The following is a 15,140-nucleotide window of genomic DNA, read 5'->3' as shown; positions in this document are numbered from 1 at the left end:
ACATCCCTAAATGTGAAGGTTACAGTCTCCAGACTCAGCAGGTTGAAGGTCCAGGAGACTGGGCCAAGGAAAACCTCCTTTCCAAACTGCTATTACCATCTCATCCCCACTTCCTACTGCATTTGCAGGTGGAAAGAACTACTGATAGCATGACATGTTTTGAAGGAGCTGAGCTATTACAGAGAGAGAGATGACTTTCCCAATTTTTTTACCAGTTTGTTCTAGCATCTACAGGCAGATGCTGTAAGTTTCTGTCCAGAAAATGCAGAGAAATCAAGGATTCATATTTCTGCAGGTTTTAGAAGAGGTTGTGTTTTTGGAATCACCCTGTCTTATGACATCATGGAATTCTGCTGCTGTTCCAAATATGAAGCAAACAGTAATAGCTGCTATTGTGCCCAAAGGAAGAATAAAACATCAGACGAGGCTTTTAACCTTCTACAGACTCTTCTGTAACAGGTAAGAATGTAAACAAATGCAGTCTGTACTTAGCAAAGGTCAAAATGTTTCTTTTGGTTTAACTTTCATATGAAATGAGCATGTAAAGCTCAGCAATACTTACAGAGGATAAGGGTCTAGAACACGAATGACTTTTAAAATTACTTTTCCAGTATATATTCTGAAAAATCTTTAATCCAGAGTGAAAGCACATCCAGTCAGATAAAGTTCCTAGTACTGAAGCTTCTTAAAAGCATCAAGTTACCAACAACAATAATTGGATCACATACTTCGAGGTACTTTTTTATTTAAAATTTGCATTTTAAAATGCATGTTTCTGCATTATTTAAAACTACAATTCAATTTTAGCCAGTTCTTATAATTTCTCTTCCTGAAAAGGCCCTCATCCAAAAAAAAGAAACCTGCCTTAAACTTGTATGGTGTTGTAAGTTTATTAACTGAGGAAACAGATTTTTGTTTCAAGTGTCTAAATTTCAGATAGTTTTCATTTTCAAAATTATGAGGCGACACCATTTTGAAGGTGAAGAACAAGAACCATTTTCCTCAAACCCAGTATTATTACAGACTATCTGCAGTAAAGAAAATGCAAAAACTCACCTCCTTTTCTTTTTGTTTCAGCATCTCTTCTTCAAACTGCTTCTGCATTTGTTCTTTTGCTCGTGCTAGGCGCTGTTCTTCCTCTTGTTCTTCCCATTTTCTCTGCTCCTCCTCCAGTTGTTTCTTCTTCCGTTTTTCTTCTACCTGAGCCATTATTGCTTTCTAGAAATATCAGAGAAAAAAAGGAAAATTAAAAGATGTAACATTAAAGGTATTATAAGCTATTTATTAATATACTTCCATATAAATTTCTAATAATTGGGATTTGGAATTGGATTTGGGGGAGGGGGGCGAGAACCACCAGCCCAGTAAAGCAGTTTGAAATACTCAAGAGACAAACAGAAGTAGCTTTTTCTGTTTTCAAAAATGCTTTTATTTTTCTTGTAAAGAAAGGGTGGTCTGATTTTTACCTTACATACTGAAAGCTAGTATTTCCATCTAGCAGAATAAGTTTGACCAGAACAGGCTTGTTACATCTATACTAAGACTTCTTTACACTGTGGTAGAGACATCATCATGCAGATAACATTCAGTTAGAGTGTCACAGACGTCATGTAAATGACAGTAAAGTAGATAAAAATCTAAAGATTCATAGAGTGGGTACCTGTAAATATCAGTCCTCCTGATGACAGTGGAGACTGAAGAAAAATGCACACAAACCTACTAGAGCTCTAAAGACTGCACTGTATGTTTGTTGAGGCAAGAATTCAGTTACAGAAATGCAACTGTCTCTGTACAAATACTAAAAGAAACTGTAGAGTCTAACTGAATTAAATACCGTTAAACAACTGTAAACATATAATCTGAAGCATAAAAGTCAAGTACCTCCCTGGATTCTGGTATTATATCTCATGCTTTATTCATGTGACAACACTACCTTTTATTCTTTCTTCTCATTAAAATAGCGTTAGTAAAACAGAAGTCTACCTGATGTTCTAACTGTTTCTGCCGCCGCCTGTCTCTCTCTTCAATCTGTGCAGGGTCTAGGAGAGCTGTCATTGAACGGAGGAAACTATGAACAAAGAAACATGTAAATGTTTTTAATCATATGAAAATAATCCTAAAGCCTTTCTTAATTAGAATCAGTTTTCAAGTAATATTTTCATATTGAGGTTATCCAATTGTATTAATTTACAATTATGAAATTCATTTTACTAAGGAGCAAAGTAAGGTTATTTGCAGTAAATTTTATTAATGAATAAATGGAAGCAGTTGTGTCTTTAAAAGTGAAACAACAGGTATTTCTGAAAAAAAGCAAAGCCAAATGAATAAGATCCAAAGATCAGATTTAAAGAATCCTATTCAATTTTATTTTTTTTTTTAAATTTCTGAGGAGATATTAGAAATGTACTGGCTGGGAAGATGATTATCCTTACAAAGCTCACTCACCTGACTTTTTGACTGTGTTCCAAAGCACTGTTTTTAGCAGCTTTTTCTGCATTTCCCACCTTTGAGGGCATGAGGTTGCCTAAAGCTGCAGGTGAAAAAGCGTGAATAAAAGCAGTCAGCTCCTGAGGGTCAGGTGACAGGGAAAGACTTTCAGGCTGGCTTTTGTACATTCCATTTAAAGGGTGTTGTGCATTAGCATTAAGGTGGTTCTTTAAAGAATCAAAATGCATTGCCCATCTGTCATGCTCTTCAGCCTAAATAAATACCAAGCAACAAAAAAGGGAAACACGCTCACTTACACTGTTTCTGTAAAGCATGGTTATCACAACAGACAATACACATTTTGTAAAACAGGAACATTTGAAAAGCTCTGTTACAGGGCTACAATACAGACAGACAGTAGTTAACTCCCTAAATGGGAAAGCAGAATTCTCTCTGTTGCTTAAAATGCAAGTCAGATCAGAAATTATACTGCTGATCCACATATTGCTACTATATTTTCAGGAAAAAAAAAAAAAAAAAAAAAAAAAAATTATAAAGTGAAAAAAAAATTGAAAAATGAAAAAGTAAGTTAACATGGATTCAGGCTTTTTGGTACTGTTTTTCCAATTTATATTACTATTCCATTCCATATTTTTCTAATAGTTCTGGGAACTGCTTGACTGAGAGGTCAGTACCCTGTCCACTCTGCCATACTCTCCACCTGTTGTGTACATATTATCTCTCTAGTAACATGAACAAGTGGCATCTTTTACCCTGTCCTACTTTTCTCCCCTCCATTTTAATTCTGGATGGTAGCAGAATTAATGTGCTTTGGGCAGAGATATTAATCTCTAACTTCCTATTTTCAGCTAGACAGACCCATTATAAAATAAGCCTTCTTTCAAAAATCTCTTCCACTCACAGCAGCTACCACTGCTATCCTAGCAAAGTACCTAAAACTTTTGTAGAGGTGACATACTAGGTTTAAGTTTCTCTTCTGTACCACCCAGGCTTATCTTTTTGCCTCACTGTTGGCAATTGGGACATTCCAATATATCACTAATAAAAGATTTTTACCTAAGGGGCCTTTGTTTTTGCTATAGGTACTGAGAAGGTTTTATCTTCTGACTAAAAGAACTGTTTCTCTGGAGGGACTGGAGAATGGCTGCCTCAAAACTTGCATGCTGCAGGAAAAAACCTAACATACTCTAACCTAATAAGCTTTCTGGGAGTCCTTTCCTTAAACAAAAATTCCCTTCTGTCAGAAAAGTTTCACACCTATTTTAAAAGAAGCAAGAAAACCATAGTCCAAATAATAAGAATCCAAATTATTCTTCTATCTGTTCCCTGAGTTTTGTTCCCTTTGAATACTCTGGGATGTAGGAGCAACTACTTTACTAAATGTACTTTATTCTTATGCAAGTCTGTGGTGCAATATGCAAAAGGGTTGAGAGTATAACACAAGACCTGAAAAAAAAGATGTTGAAGAAAACGAGATTAAATGCACATTAACTTCCTTTCAAAAGGAGGCTGGAAGTGAGATTACTGTTAGGTTACTCACTGGTGACTGCAACCATTCTTCCCACAGCACAGCTATCAAATTAAAAACCAAGATAGCTAATGAAGGAACTTTTCACAGCTGTGTCCCCTTCACAGTTACAAAGCTCAATTTGCAAAGGAAATTTAATTCCTTCAACAATGCAGGAAATAAAAAGACTTGTGTGTAGGTATGTAACTAGTCCTGGCAACAAGGGTTTTTTTTTGGAGGATGGGTAGGAAAGCTCTCTTCTAGTACTACAAACTGTGGAATTAAAATGAAGAATTTCTGTCTAGGAATTGTGTAATTGCTGTAAATGCTTCAGTTGAGAGTAAAAACTATTGCCTTTTAATCCGCAAGGCCACAGACTATGAACATTCATATCAATCAAGTTTTAGTAACCAAGATTCTTGTTCACAAATAATACAGAACATGTTATGATGTGAATGCATGGTTGAAAGATATAATCCTGGGGTTAAAGCTGTGTACATTAATTTGGAAATCTGGATTCTAGCAATAGTACAATCTCACTGCATGTTTCTTCACTTCAAAAGACAGAGTCTTTGGAAGAGTGTGTCAGTATCAGACTGTGTAAGAATGCAGACTATTCCACTGACGTTAAAACTACTAATATAGTAGAAAAAGTAACATGTAAAGGAAAGAAGTCAGCTTCTATATGAAGAACCTCCAGGGGTAAAAGATATATTGACCAAATTGGCCAATAGTGACAGTATTAAAAGACTCTTCAGGTATTCTACCTGCAAAGCAATTATATTGTCCACAGTTTCCTTCTAGATCCAGCACAAGAGACCTACATTCAGCAGCCTGGAAAAACCAAAAGGTAAAAAAGGTAAGGCTATTTCTTCAATACTTTTTGGAGTACAGGTGTTTAAAGAAGTTTCGTAAGACTGTCTGTGCATACATATATACGCATATTGAAATAGTATTTCTAGAAACAGGATTTGAACACCACTGTGACACACTGTAGTTGTCTGTAACTTTCCTTCTCTTCTCATCTCCTTCCGTAGTCTACAGAAAATGTCTTTTTACAAAGTGTCTGGCCAGTGTCTCTACAACACCTTCCAAACCCTAGTGCTTTCACAGAATGGTGAGAAAGAAAAAAAAATTATAGTAATATACTTTGTTTTCATCTCTGCAGCAAGCACTCTAACATGTAGTCTTTTCTCTGCCATCGAAATACTGGAACAACTACTGGATGAATGTTCAATTAGACTGTCCTATGGACCTGTGGTGAAAACCTGTGTGTAATTACATCTTTGTCGCTACTTCATTAGGTCTACGATTTAATCTTTTATTTCTTAGAACAAAAATAGAGAGAAAAACTTCTCTTATTCCAAAAAGTCCCTCTAAACCACAGATACCTTTGATAAATTAAGTTTTTCTTCTATTTTTCGTAGCTTAGCTTCTTCCTTCTGTTTGTCCAGCTCTTCAAGCCACTTCTGCTGTTGCTCATGCTTCAAAGTGCTAAAAGGTCGTTCCTGTGGCACAGCTTCCTGAAATAAAATAAGTGCTAGTCTCTTCCTTGTACAAAAAATTCAGTACCTTGTCTAGTCACATAATAAGGACGTGGTAGAAAACTTGGCCTTCAGTGCTAGGCATAACTGGGCTGTTAGCAAGTGTCTGACTGCTCCATAAAAACGCTTCAGCTGTTAGAAAGATGCTAAATAAGCCAGTCTTTGAATACTATACTAACTTGAGCCATCAGCCTCTCACTCCAAAAAACCTTACTTATATATTTTACTTATATGTATTCCTTCTTCCTATGGTTCACTGCTCAGTCTGTGTTCCAGTTAGATTCAGCACCATGATCTAATTAGTAGTGATCTGTCTCAAGTAAATTCTAGATACCGTCTTCTGTTGCTGCTTCTTAATGGATATCTGTATTATTTAACAAACTCCAGTGGCACTGAGAGCTTTCAAGGCTATCTGACAAAAAACACTCTTCAATCAATGCCTACTAGCAATAACTTAAAAACTACTTCTTGAACCTTCTGCCATCAATATATTTTTTTAAAAAGTCTCCTATTTCTGATAGGTTCCCACTTCACTATTTCTGTAACGCATACTTAAAAACTAAATAGCACTTCAGCTCACACGTCTAGTACTGTTCCTCACATCAGCCTTGAAAGTGCTTAGTCTTCAAAGCATCAGTATTTTGATAAACATTCATTCAGACACAATTCTCTACACAGAGCAAAAAGGGCTACTGAATTCTTCTGGTTTAAAAGAACTACTGAAGATACACATCTGTTGTCAATAAATAAGTAAAAAAAACACATGCAATTTAAAAAACTTACCCCTAAAACAAATGCTGTGCAACTGACAGCTGGTAAGTCAGAACTGAAATCAGAAAACTGCCCAGCTGGAGCACGTGAAACATTCAGTAGAACTTTATTAGCCTCTGTGGTTAAAGCAGTTGTACAGACACAGTTTTCCTCAGTGGTAATAATTGAGTCAGCCGGAAACATCGTCTGCAAATAAAGTGACCACTGTTGTTTAAGACTTGATTTATTTAGCTCACCTGTTTTGTTTGTATTAAATAGACTTTAACGTATAATAAAAAGTAAATTATACTTCTAGAAGCTGCTATTCATTAAAACTTTAGCCAAAACTTGTAACTAAGCATCTCATATCCAGGATTTCTTAATTATGTAGATTGAAAGAAATTCTTATGGGGCAGAGTGGTAACTTTTCTAGGAATGCTGAATATGCCACAAAAAAAAGCAATTTACAACCCTAACTTCTGTTTAACAGCAATCAATTTCACTGGAGAAGCAGTTTCCTCTGAGTAAAATATATTTATCTGACACACCATTTTCAGAGTGACAGCTGACTTTTTAAAAGGCAGGACAGAGTAAAAGTCAAATTGCTATGCTTATTATCTAAGCAATCAATAATTATACAACCAGGAATTACATTTGAGACTATTCCTCAAAACAGAACTGGAAAAGATATATACCTTTTAGTTAGGAATCAACATGGAAAGACCTGAATGGGTTGTTCATGCTACAAAGATCTTAATTTGTGAAGCTACACATTGGAGCAATAGGTAAGTGTGAAAAAACGAGTCGCAGCAATTCATGCTATGAAAGAGCTTAAAGTGACCACTGAGATCGGATTCTACTGGGTTCGTACAGAAAAGAAAATCTTGTATGAATTAAAAGTTGAACAGTTCTGGAAGAGTGCTGTGGAAACTGTGTGCTCTTTTGTATTTATTGATAGCCTTACCTTATCTGGGTCAGCTTTCTCTTTATGGGCTTTATTATTCCCAGGTTTTGCCCAGAAATAACCCACCTCTCTCTCCAAAGTTTCTTTCAGTTTCTTCTTCAGTGCTACCTGTTCATCTTCAAAAAAACAAACTCTAGTAAGAGTTTGTAATACAGATGTGTAGCAGTTTTTTTTAAAAAAGGAAAAAGCAGCAATGCATGTCTAATCTGTAATTTTGATTGTAAAATGTACTACCAGAGTAAGTCACCATTGTCTGACCTATCAGTCTAAACATGACCTTGCTGTTAAAAGTATGGTGGCTGAGTCCCTGCCTAGAGATGTAGAGGTAATTGGGGAATCTCTTTGAGAAGACTACAAAACACTGAAGGCTTAACAATGTCCCAGGGGAAGAGGGAAAACTAACAGCAATAACTGAGTATATAAATTCTCCCCATTTTATTATACCAGTCTTGGACTACTGTAATATTATTAAAACAATGGAGCTACACATCAAAGCTACTAACAATGCAGAATCAAACCCTGAAACCAGATGGTCTACACCCAAGTTTAAAACAAAACACAACACTCCTGCATGTGAATCATAAAATTTGTCAGAGAGAATTTACTATTACGCTAAACATTTTTATTTTTCTACAGAGACTCCCCTCGGTTGGTGATAGGGCAGGACTGCAAACTGTTTCAAGTTCCACTTGCAATTTGATATATTCAGTCATGCTTGTAGATTAGGGTGACGCTTTTCCAATCAAAAAACAAATGAATTTGTTAATGATAATGGCTATTAACTACTGGCAGAATGTGACAAAATTGGTGGCAAGTAACTCCTAAAATATGAAGCATAACTGACTATATTTATTTGTGATAATATTTATTTGGTTAAGAAGCATTTTTGCAAGAAGTTATAGACAATCTTTGCATAAAATTTTGAAATTCAAGAATCTTAATCTCTCTTGGAGACCAATAAAGTAATGTACTTTCCAATTTGTAGCAACTGCACTGAAGTAAGTAAATTTAAAAGAGCATAAGCAACACAAAGTTTCTTGGCATCCTGAGTGTAATAAATTGATCAAAAATATATTCTGTATATCATAAGTACCTAATTCCTTCTTCCATTGGGTCTTTCTAAATTCTAACAAGGCTTTCTCCGCTTCTCTTTCACCCAGGGTACTAAACATGTCAGCAGGTTTCCACGAATCCTTTCTAGAGAAAAGGAGGGGAAAAAAATAATTTTACCTAAAAAGCTAATCTGATAAATTTAAAGGTAACTTTTTAATTAGTATGTTTAAGGATTCTAACTGTGATTAAGAATTACAATATGAATCTTTATTGGAGACACAATTTTTGTAGACGATAACACAGATCTACATACATAACTTTCTGTCCTGGCTGTGGATATGCTTCTTGGTTCCTGCTTGAATTAGAAGTAGCTTCATCTGGAACAGATGAAACTTCACAAGCTTTCTGGAGCAATACTATCATGTTCTCCTCTGATGCCTCATTAGTAGCTGTGGTAGAACATAAATATAAAAAAATATAAAAATATATATATGACCACTAAACTTTCTTCAGCATTGAGTAAATACTTTCAGAACAGCAGAAATTTGCAAATTCCCCACTATTTAACAAAACTTTTTCAGCCCTGCTTGTATGGTTAAGGCATGTAAGTTACAACATCACACGGTATTTTTAGAATGCTAGACTTACAGTAAACGCTATTCTTGGCTAAGAGCTCAGACTTTGGGACTCTAATTACTTAATTGCAGAGTGTCTTGTTCTTGGTAGCAAAGAGCTGACCACCTCCATAGGTCCACAAACAGGAGTAACGATGTAATACAAGAAGATATGCAATAGTTCTTATGCTTCTGAGTAGAAAACTTGAAAAAAAAATACTATTAAAGAGTAATATTACAGTTAGGCAAAAAGATACATGTACTCTCTGGGCCAGAGGAAAATGGCACTACTGCTCTTGAGACACATAGCAAGACCTGAACTCTTCACAAAACCAGAAAGGCTATCTCTGAGGTATTGCTTTTTTTCAAACTCCTAATAGTAATGGTACAGTGCAGCTCTACTACGTTTTTTCCCCCAATGTAAAATGGTTCCTTTTTTTGCATGAAATATTAACAGAATTCCTTGCTGGTTTGCTCCTCAAAGTACTGGAATACTATCAAGCAATCCTTAGCTTTTACTGTTAACATTATCAAATGCTTGGTTCCTAACATTAACAGGCAATTTCATATCCATAATAGCACACAGTATTTTGTGGGAGACTATTAAACATAAGAGTAACATCTCTGCCACCTGTAAATAAACTTAAATTATGAACTCAAATTTAAGCTTTCACATTTTGCTCTGTTTCCATGAAACTAACTTACTCAACTATTTGTATCTTACCCATTTCCTCTTGCTCTTCATTATGTGTCTCAGAGGTGCTTCTAGTTCCTTCTTTTACAGTCATCAAAATCTGTTGAAGCTGTTCTTGCGTTAAACACGCCGAACTTCGCGGGCCTTCAGCTGATACACATGGGTTTTGAGGTTTCTGTTTACTAACATTAGGATTCTCTGAATCAGGATATCTGTTTGTGCTATCTCTTTGGAAAATCAAAGAGTGATCTTTAGTTGCGTCTTCATGTGAGGAGTGTTTAGTAACTTGCAGTTTTTCACCTTTTGTCATTGATAAGCTTGATTCACTTCTTGGTTTTGTTAAGTTTTCCTGCTTGATACAAGCATTTTGTGTTGACCTCGGAACATGCCCAGTATGCCTTATTCTCAGTGCGTGTTTAGGTGCTCTGGCTTTATTACCCATCTGTTAAAGCAGTAAGATTTCACCATACATTAAATAAGGAAGTAAATTTGCATAGATAACAAATGAAAACAAGATGGAAGCAAAAGTAAAATAAGTGTAATTTTTCTTCTCTGTCACATCAATAGAAACTAACTCCGTATCAACTAATGAAATATCTTCATGAGTACTAGGAATACCTTGGAAGAGAATACAGCACCTAAATTTGAATATTTAAAAATGACACTATGAAAAATAACTTTATGTAGTATAAAATTTAAAAGAATTAATAAACATTAATTCTGCCTTTCTTTAGTGTTTCTGAAGCCTGGCTTCAAACAGGTATATGTTTTCACCATACAGCCAGTATTACTTCAACCTTGATTTTTCCATTCTGTACTAGAGTTTTACGCTTTTCAAGGTCCTTGATGTACACTTGTAATTATCTCATATGTATTGAGACCTTTGTCTGCTTTCTTTCCTTCCCCAACCCACCACACTCCAGTTTACTCAGACAGAGACAATCTATACAACTAATTTGGAACTTAAACGCACTTCAGATCCCTATTTTACCAGAATCCCTTTAAGGTCTCTGAAAGTTCTGATTTAGATGATTCTCTGTGCTGCTGTAACTTCTTAGCGAAGTAAACTAAAGCATTTTGCAAAGGTAGAAGTAGTCATAGTTTTCAATTCATCCTTTTTAACAGCTATTATGAACCTGAGAAATACATATTTATCTTTCATAAACATCACCGATTACAAGTATTTAGACCGTTCAAATCTGTTCTCAAGTTTCTGTGTTAACAAATTAACTAGTTAATTTGTATGCTGTAACCAAAAAATTCATTTTTCCACTTACCATCATTGCAGGCTTTGGTTTATCTTTTGGGAAACAAATGCATACATATCAGAGAAGTATTTAATAAGAGCTTCCTCCTGAAAAACAATCTTGAGAAATTAATAAACTGTTACATTCGTCTGATTATTGTAAGGCAGGGGGAAAGTATTTTCCCCATAACATCTGCCCCAGTTATATTACCTTTTTTTTTTTTTGGATGTCAGTATACACACTTCAAAAGTATGTTGGAAAAAAAAAATTAGGTATATTTCGGTAACTATTTCCAATTTTATATAGATCTACTAAAATTGTGCAAGTCTTATCCTCCCCTGCTATTCACTCTCTTTCTCAGAGCCCTGTGGTAATGGCTTACTTTTAATTGTTTGTTTTTTGTGATTTTTCAGTTCACTTTCTGTGTCACATCCTTCCAGGATAGTCCCTGCATCCTGCCCCATCTTACTACATGATCTTATCTGTCTCCATCACTGACAGCCTAAAGAAACAATACTCGCGTAATCATACCATCCATTATTGTGCCTTGAAATACTCTTCAGTCTTTTAGACTAGAGGGTGCACAGAGGTGTAGTGGTCTCAAAAAGAATATTAAGTACTATGTTTAATATAATACTTATTAATAAATAATAATATTAATAAGGAATGTGGCACTCAAGAAATCCTGCACATATGGCTAATGGAAAAGGGGGAGAAAACAGTAGGGATGATATTTTAGCAGAACACATCTGTTGGAAACAAGGCTTCTTCAGCTGCACTATGCAATTTTATTGCTCTGGCAGTGGTTGTTGCACATTTCACACTGGTAGCACCTGTACTTTTTTTTTTTTTTGCATTACCAATTAAAGACATTGGGGAACACTGTTCTTAAAGTCTGCAAAACTACATTATTAATAGTTTCAAACCTAGATGAACATTTTAAAACTTGGGAGTATACTAAATTGTTGTCTTGTAGAGAGAGGCATTAAATCTTGAACTGTCTTGACAGTGTTTCAGTAGTAAGGGTATTCTGCAGCCATTTTCACCACTGGTTTCTCAAGCATTCAACACTCATTTGAGTAGGTAAAAGTCATTTTTTGACTTCTTTCTGGCTATTCAGAAATTAAATACGGTGGGATTCTATGTGCTATGCAAACCCAACTTCTGTGTGGAAAGGAGAAAGACACATAAATAGGGTCTTTGCCATCATAGTGGGGAGATACATAATGGGGAACTCCGAAGTGCTGCTTATGGGTTATTTTGGGTTTTTTTTCTGTGAGAAGCAACTATCTCAAGTAGCAGCTTAAGGTACTACAGAATAATCCTACTTTAGCCCCCTAAGACTGTGAGCAGTATTTGACAGTGCAGAAAACTGAAATTCAGAAGTAATACAATTTGATGCAATTTTTGACACAATTCAAGGAAATGCTGTTTGTATCAGTTGTATAAACATGTTAATGCCTGAAGAAGACTACTTGTTCAAGCCTAGTTCAAAGTCAAAGGTAATGCTTTGACTTATAGTGTTCTGGAGTGTACACAGCCCCTATCCAGCTGATGATGTTAACGATGGTTGGAAAAAGTGAAAGCTGTAGCACTGCTGTTTTAGAGGTGTTGCAAGGTTTAGTTTCCAGTAGACTGGTATTCCTTACCAACTCAAAATATTCCATAACGCCTCATTAGACAGCTGTCTGGTAAATGCAGAAAATGAAATATAATTTAGAGGGCATTAACCAGAGAATTTCTGTATCCTGACTGCTATGTATAACAGTTAGGGAAAGTGGACTTGTGCTTGTATAGAAACGTATGTCTGACAAATCATAAAAATAGAATTTATTAAAGCTTAGTTATGAATATATACTGGAAAAGTTGACCTCAGATGGTAGTAATGAAATCAGGCCTAAATAAACTGCTTACTGAAAATTATAAACATCAACGCCAAATACTAAAGCTGCTTTAAGGTCAGAAATGTGACTGTAATGATGTAATTTTGTGTAAATGAAGCAAAGAGTTATTAGGTCTCTTTCCTTGGTAAGTAAGGTACTATAAAGTTACAGAAATTCTCAAGTTACGACAGTCAACATACAATAGTACTTAACTTTTTTTTTTATGAATGGAGACACAAGCTGTAAAGAGCCAAGGCTATTTGCCAGCTGTTCGTCAGTGGACAGACTACTCAAGTTCAGTATCAACCTAGACCAGTGACAAGCTGGTGGGTAAGAGGATGTGTAAATAACAATGCACAAACATTCTTCCTAATATGAAAAATACTTCAATAAAGCTGTGCTTCATATTGCTTAGATCTTACATTTAACTTCAAGAAGCTTTAAAGATTACTTGAGATAAATGATTAAAAAAAATACCAGAAGCAGCTAAAATTAGCCTAGGCTTTCCATCCAACACTTCAGTTTCAAGCTTCAGTCCATCTCTGCAAAATGAGAGAGAGAGTGGAATCTGAAATATTAAGTAATCTGATAATGGTAAGATTTTTACATTGATAACAAGGACAATTGTACTTAATTATAACACTGTATTTACTGCTATTCCAGACGGTCTTTCATACCCCAAGCTTTCTACATCTGTGAGAATTTACTTAATACAAAGAAATCAACAGGTCTTGAAGAGGGTGTATTTTTATTATTGATACTGGGAAATTTGGATTTGCATGCTACAAGGTAAACAGGCTGAAGGTGCCACTCTATATTGTTACACATAGCAATCTGCCTCCCTCAAGAACTTAATAATCCAACAATGTAAACTGTGCGCTACAAAAAATGCTAATCAAGTCTCCCTGAATGCCAGCGCTGATCACAAAGAGGGGCTGGATTCTGAAAACAGTCTTTAATTGTGCTTCCATGCAAAACAGTCCACGTTTTAAAGTGGAACAAACGTTATGCTAAGGGTTTAAAAAAAAGGAAAACCGTTGGCAGTGATTAGGTGTATGATTGTAAAGTACCCAAACGCTTTTCTTCCATGCATTAATTTGTGAAAATCTAATATGAAGATTCGTGTTCAAAATAACGCTTATCTTCAAATTGCCTTTCATTAAAAAAAAAACAAAACAACCTAACACATCTAAAGCTTGCACGCGCCTTTCTAATTAACGCGGCAGCACATAAGTGCCCGGAGCTGTAATTCCAGCCGTTCAAGCAGCACACGGCAGCGAAGCCGGGCCCGGCACCTACTCTCTGTCGGCGCTTTGTGTGGGCGGGAGGCGGCGGGCAGCACGCGATGAACGGCGGCGGGGCCAAGGGAGGGGTTCGGGTTCTGGCGCGGTCACCCAGGAGCGGGCACACGGGCGCCGTTCCCCCCCGCCCCTTGCTGGGGCGCTTCCCTGACCTGAGGGAACGCGACCGGCTGGGTCCGAAAGGCGTCCGGCCCGCCTACCCCAACGGATGGTACCGGCAGTCCCCTCACACCGCCGAAACGGGGGGTTTTGAACGTCCCATCCCCCAACACCGCTTTCCAGACCCCTTCCCGAGGCCCTCCCGAGAGAAGGGCCTGCCAACCCCTCCCTCGGCTTTGTGACGCCGATCGCTCCCGTTACCAGCGCCTCGGCCCCGAGGCACTATCGCCTTAATGCCGGCGGGCCGCGGGATTCTCCTCAGAGCCGCCGCACCCGCCCGCTGTGGAGGGGAAGGGCGGGCAGGATCCCGGGCCATGAGGGGCTGGGGCCGTCCCTTCCCGGCCAGGGCCGCGTCCCAGCTGGTGGGAGTGGCTCTCGCTTCCTCCTCTTCCTCCTTACCCCAGATTCATGGCTCTGCCCGGCTGTCGGCGGGGCAGCGGAGGCTGAGGAGACGGCTGCCCGCTCTCTGTGTACAGCGGTTGCCGGCCCCGCAGAAGGAGCCGGGAGGCGATAGGGTCCCCGCGGAGCGGCGCCTTTGCCAATGGGCTCTGCGCACACTGCGGGGTCCGCCGCAGCGAGGCGTTGTGGGGGATGGAGTCCCACGCCCAGGAGGTTTTGCGCGAATCTCGCTACTGCTGCCGGCGGCCGCGCCGAGGGTGTACAGCAGTTACAGGGGGATTATCCCCGGCGCGCAAGCGGCTGTGGAGTGAGGAGGCGGAAGAGGGACGGGCGGGGGAGAGGTCGAGCGGGGAGAAGATGGGTGCGCTGCAGCGGGACGGGGAAGGGCGGGGGCCTGGGTCCCGGGAGAGCGGCTGCTTCTCTCTCGCCCCCCGCCCCCTTTTTTCCCCCCTGGTGTGGTTCTGACAAAGCAAACAAGGTAGGGAAGAGGGGCGTGGGGCTGAATATGGGGGAAGCGATGGCTGTCGGCGGCAGGCGGGCGGTCCGCTCGAACCGGTGAGGGGCTCCACCCGCCCGA

General features: G+C 38.2%; 1 protein-coding gene across 11 annotated transcripts in view; it reads right to left on the bottom strand.

Annotated features, from left to right (window-relative positions):
- The window catches only part of CCDC66 (coiled-coil domain containing 66), a 46,881-nt gene extending 32,231 nt beyond the window's left edge, over nucleotides 1-14,650 (bottom strand). For 7 of the 11 annotated variants that reach the window (XR_011048893.1, XR_011048894.1, XR_011048896.1 and 4 more), the window contains exons 1-12: nucleotides 14,564-14,643; nucleotides 13,182-13,246; nucleotides 10,852-10,874; nucleotides 9,605-10,016; nucleotides 8,580-8,715; nucleotides 8,307-8,410; nucleotides 7,214-7,329; nucleotides 6,283-6,456; nucleotides 5,347-5,478; nucleotides 2,446-2,699; nucleotides 1,984-2,068; nucleotides 1,057-1,218 (exon numbers count right to left, since the gene is read on the bottom strand). Coding sequence is in view for 3 of the 11 variants with exons in the window: in XM_068409602.1 (XP_068265703.1) it covers nucleotides 1,057-1,218; nucleotides 1,984-2,068; nucleotides 2,446-2,699; nucleotides 5,347-5,478; nucleotides 6,283-6,456; nucleotides 7,214-7,329; nucleotides 8,307-8,410; nucleotides 8,580-8,715; nucleotides 9,605-10,016; nucleotides 10,852-10,874; nucleotides 13,182-13,246; nucleotides 14,564-14,574 (1,674 nt within the window). In the remaining 8 variants the exon portion in view is untranslated. Of the gene's footprint in view, nucleotides 1-1,056; nucleotides 1,219-1,983; nucleotides 2,069-2,445; nucleotides 2,700-5,346; nucleotides 5,479-6,282; nucleotides 6,457-7,213; nucleotides 7,330-8,306; nucleotides 8,411-8,579; nucleotides 8,716-9,604; nucleotides 10,017-10,851; nucleotides 10,875-13,181; nucleotides 13,247-14,563 lie in introns of those variants that run through there. The other 4 variants (XR_011048897.1, XR_011048899.1, XR_011048898.1 and 1 more) reach the window with 4 other exon arrangements.
- Between the last annotated feature and the right edge of the window lie 490 nt (nucleotides 14,651-15,140).

This window comes from Nyctibius grandis, chromosome 10 (genome assembly GCF_013368605.1).
Source record: "Nyctibius grandis isolate bNycGra1 chromosome 10, bNycGra1.pri, whole genome shotgun sequence".
In the NCBI taxonomy this organism is placed as follows: domain Eukaryota; kingdom Metazoa; phylum Chordata; class Aves; order Nyctibiiformes; family Nyctibiidae; genus Nyctibius; species Nyctibius grandis.
The sequence above is the reverse complement of the archived record's forward strand: the minus strand, read 5'-3'. Positions and strand labels throughout refer to the sequence as shown.